The 2,959-nt window shown below is 43.7% G+C and overlaps 1 protein-coding gene across 3 annotated transcripts in view; it reads left to right on the top strand.

The window, feature by feature from the left end:
* Positions 1–2,959, top strand: part of LOC109952650 (tumor necrosis factor receptor superfamily member 13C-like) — a 9,109-nt gene that overhangs the window by 2,158 nt on the left and 3,992 nt on the right. For all 3 annotated transcript variants that reach the window (XM_020587830.1, XM_020587831.1, XM_020587832.1), the window contains 2 exons: positions 123–209; positions 661–825. In XM_020587830.1, the coding sequence (XP_020443486.1) occupies positions 125–209; positions 661–825 (250 nt within the window). In that variant the 5' untranslated portion in view covers positions 123–124. The remainder of the gene's footprint in view (positions 1–122; positions 210–660; positions 826–2,959) is intronic.

The following is a 2,959-nucleotide window of genomic DNA, read 5'->3' as shown; positions in this document are numbered from 1 at the left end:
GTTGGGGTTTCTGCCTTCATTTAACAAACCCTCCCTCCCATCGCTCCATGTCTCACAGGTCTGTTTCTTTGGTTTGTGTCACTAACGCCGCAGCTGTCTCTTCACTGCTCCCTCTGTTTCAGCCATGAACAAGCCGAGCTGTCCCCCTGGTATGAAGTGGGACCGCCTGGTCCGCATCTGTATCTCAAACAGAATGGAACCACTGACCGGTGAGTTTCACTGAATCCGTTATTCCTCCTCTAAAAGCGTCGTATCTGCCTCGTGAACACAGCAGCTGTGCCTGAATCTGCTCATCTTGTTTCTACACCTAGTTGGACTTAACCTCTCTTGTCCACTTTTAGATGTTGACTTGAATTGTTGCTGCCAAACTCAAACCTGAGACATGTTGTTTCCACCTGATCTACCTGTTTTTATTTCCTTGTTGGTGTGAACCATTTGAGGACTTGCACCTCCAGCTGCTAATGGACTGAGCAGTCATTAAAACAGTACTGTCTGATGGGATAAATACCTCTGTAGATCTTAAAGCAGCCTGTCTTCTCCTCTAGGAACAAATCAGTGCTTATAAATTCCAGTTAGACTCATATCTGATGTAATCACTTGAGTTTGCAGCTGTTGAGCATCTTTTTCTGTTGAGGTGGTGAATGTGTCTGTTTTCCCCAGCGCCGCCCCTGGTTTTACATGCCTCTAACACGCCGCACAACTCAGTGCTGGTGCCAGGTTTGGTTCTGTGGAGCGTTGTGGTGCTGGCCATAGTCGGGTCCATCTTGGCTCTGGCTCTCTGGTTCATCATATTCAGACGTCAGAGCAGGCTCAGCAGCCCAGCAGGTAAGGACAGCTGACACTGACACACATAAGGTTGGTTTTAATTAATTAATCACAAAAGCTCAACATATCCCAGGATTTTTGGTGCCAAAAAATAGTTTTACAGTAGTCCAACAGTCTTTGATTCTTCAGTGTGAGCATCTGATAAAAGTTTGGATACTTTCCCCAAACTTTTCTGCTCTGACGACAGTGGAAGCCTTGAGGAAACAAGTTGAGAAATGTTGGCATTAAACAAGATACCTATAAAAAGGTTGTCACGTAATACCAGCTTTCTGCTACTTTATTCTAAAAATATGAGTGTCAGCCTTGAAACGTCTCAAGGTGGTGAGCTCTGGTGAAACTCAAGAGCTGCTCAAGTAGAATGTACAGGCAAGTTCGATACTCGATACCATCATGTGATAGCTAAAAGAAAGCCCCAGATTTCAGAGATAATAATGGCTCCTCCATGTCTTGGTTTAAATCTCCCACAGTGAAATATTTTGCAAGCAGTTTTTCAGGCATTTATCTGGTGTTAGTTTTACAGTAAGCAGGGACATGCAGAGCAGGCATCTGAGAGTTGTGTGCAGGAAGCCGGGTCGCAGGCAGGCAGGTGATGAAGTGTGACGTTCATCACACTAGAAACTCCACAGTTTCTGTTTTCTTCTGTTGTCCCTGGGGTCGGCCCCGCTCTCCTACCAGCTATTCTGGTTTGAACACACATCCGTTGGTTAGGCAGGACAAGTTAGGACTCCACATGACTCTGAAAACACACAAACTGTCAAAAAAAGACAGAGAGAGGCACTAACAGCAATAACTGGCACCAGTGTGTCATGCAGGTGTCCCTCGGTTTACATAAAAAGATAAACATACGCTCATCGGCCACTTTACTAGGTACACCTGTCCAGTTGTATGCACTTCAGTGCAACACTTCTGTGTTTATGAAGCTCAACATGTTTGTTTTTGGTGAAATTGTCATAAATCTATCATTTCAATTATAAGCTTATTATTGAGGTCATTGTTAAAGGTGGTGTTGTATTGGACTACATTATATTCAGAAGGATCTCTTTCTTTCCTCCCCAGCTACATCTATGAGAGGGTTAGAATATTAGCAACACCTCTCAATATAATGCAACTTCTCTTTAATAATTATATAAAAAGGAGCTGTCCTTGGATCCAGTAAATCTATTTATAGCAAATATATTTACTTTCTTGTGTCACCTCCAGTAAAATTGCAGAAGTTGTGTATTAGGAACGACTGAATTCTTTTGTTTCCGTTAGAAACACCAACTCTGTGTTCCTTGGTGCTAATTTAATAATAAATAAACTTGGTAAACATACATACTTTATCTGTCAATGAAAAGCCAATTAAATGTTCTAAACAGCCAGTATTTGGTCATGAGGTTTTACTCCGGTGGACAGATTGAGTAACTGCAACGTATTAACTTCGTCATGTTAGTGTGAATATATACCACACTACATTTCCGGTGACGACTTTCAAATTACAGTGACCCTGCCTAAACTAGCAGAATTTACGTAAAAGAACTAGTCATAAATTTATGGACAAAAAAGGCTATTGTTACGTGACTAATGAGGGTAGTCCAGGTAGCACTGCTTGTACTAGCGAGCTTTGCCAGTAGTGCTACTATTCTATTCTTTCAGTTGTGATTAACGTAAGCACAACTAGCAGGACTATGAAAATTTGTTCATTGTAGCCCACTACAGAAGCGCATTTCATTCAATAAAGGAAAAGAAAAGTATTTTTCTCATAAATATGACTTAAGACGCTGGGGTTGAGGAGACAGCATCATGTCTTTCGATGAGGAAGCAGAGGCCAGGGGCTTGGAGGTGGACTCGTCCATCACCCAAGCTGAAGTCACCGAGGTAGTTAAAAGCTTCTCGGTGGCAAGGCAACGGGGGTGGATGAGATCCACCCTGAGTACCTTAAGTCTCTGGGTGTTGTGGGGCTGTCTTGGCTGACATGCCTCTGCAACGTCGCATGGCGGTTGGGGACAGTGCCTCTGGACTGGCAGACCGGGGTGGTGGTCCTTCTTTTCAAGAAGGGGGACCGGAGGGTGTGTTCCAACTATAAGGGGATCACACTCCTCAGCCTCCCCGGGAAAGTCTATGCCAGGGTACTGGAGAGGAGAATTCGACCGAT

The sequence above is a fragment of the Monopterus albus genome, unplaced genomic scaffold, assembly GCF_001952655.1.
Source record: "Monopterus albus unplaced genomic scaffold, M_albus_1.0 scaffold483.1, whole genome shotgun sequence".
Lineage (NCBI taxonomy): Eukaryota > Metazoa > Chordata > Actinopteri > Synbranchiformes > Synbranchidae > Monopterus > Monopterus albus.
This window is presented reverse-complemented; position numbering and strand designations above follow the sequence as displayed.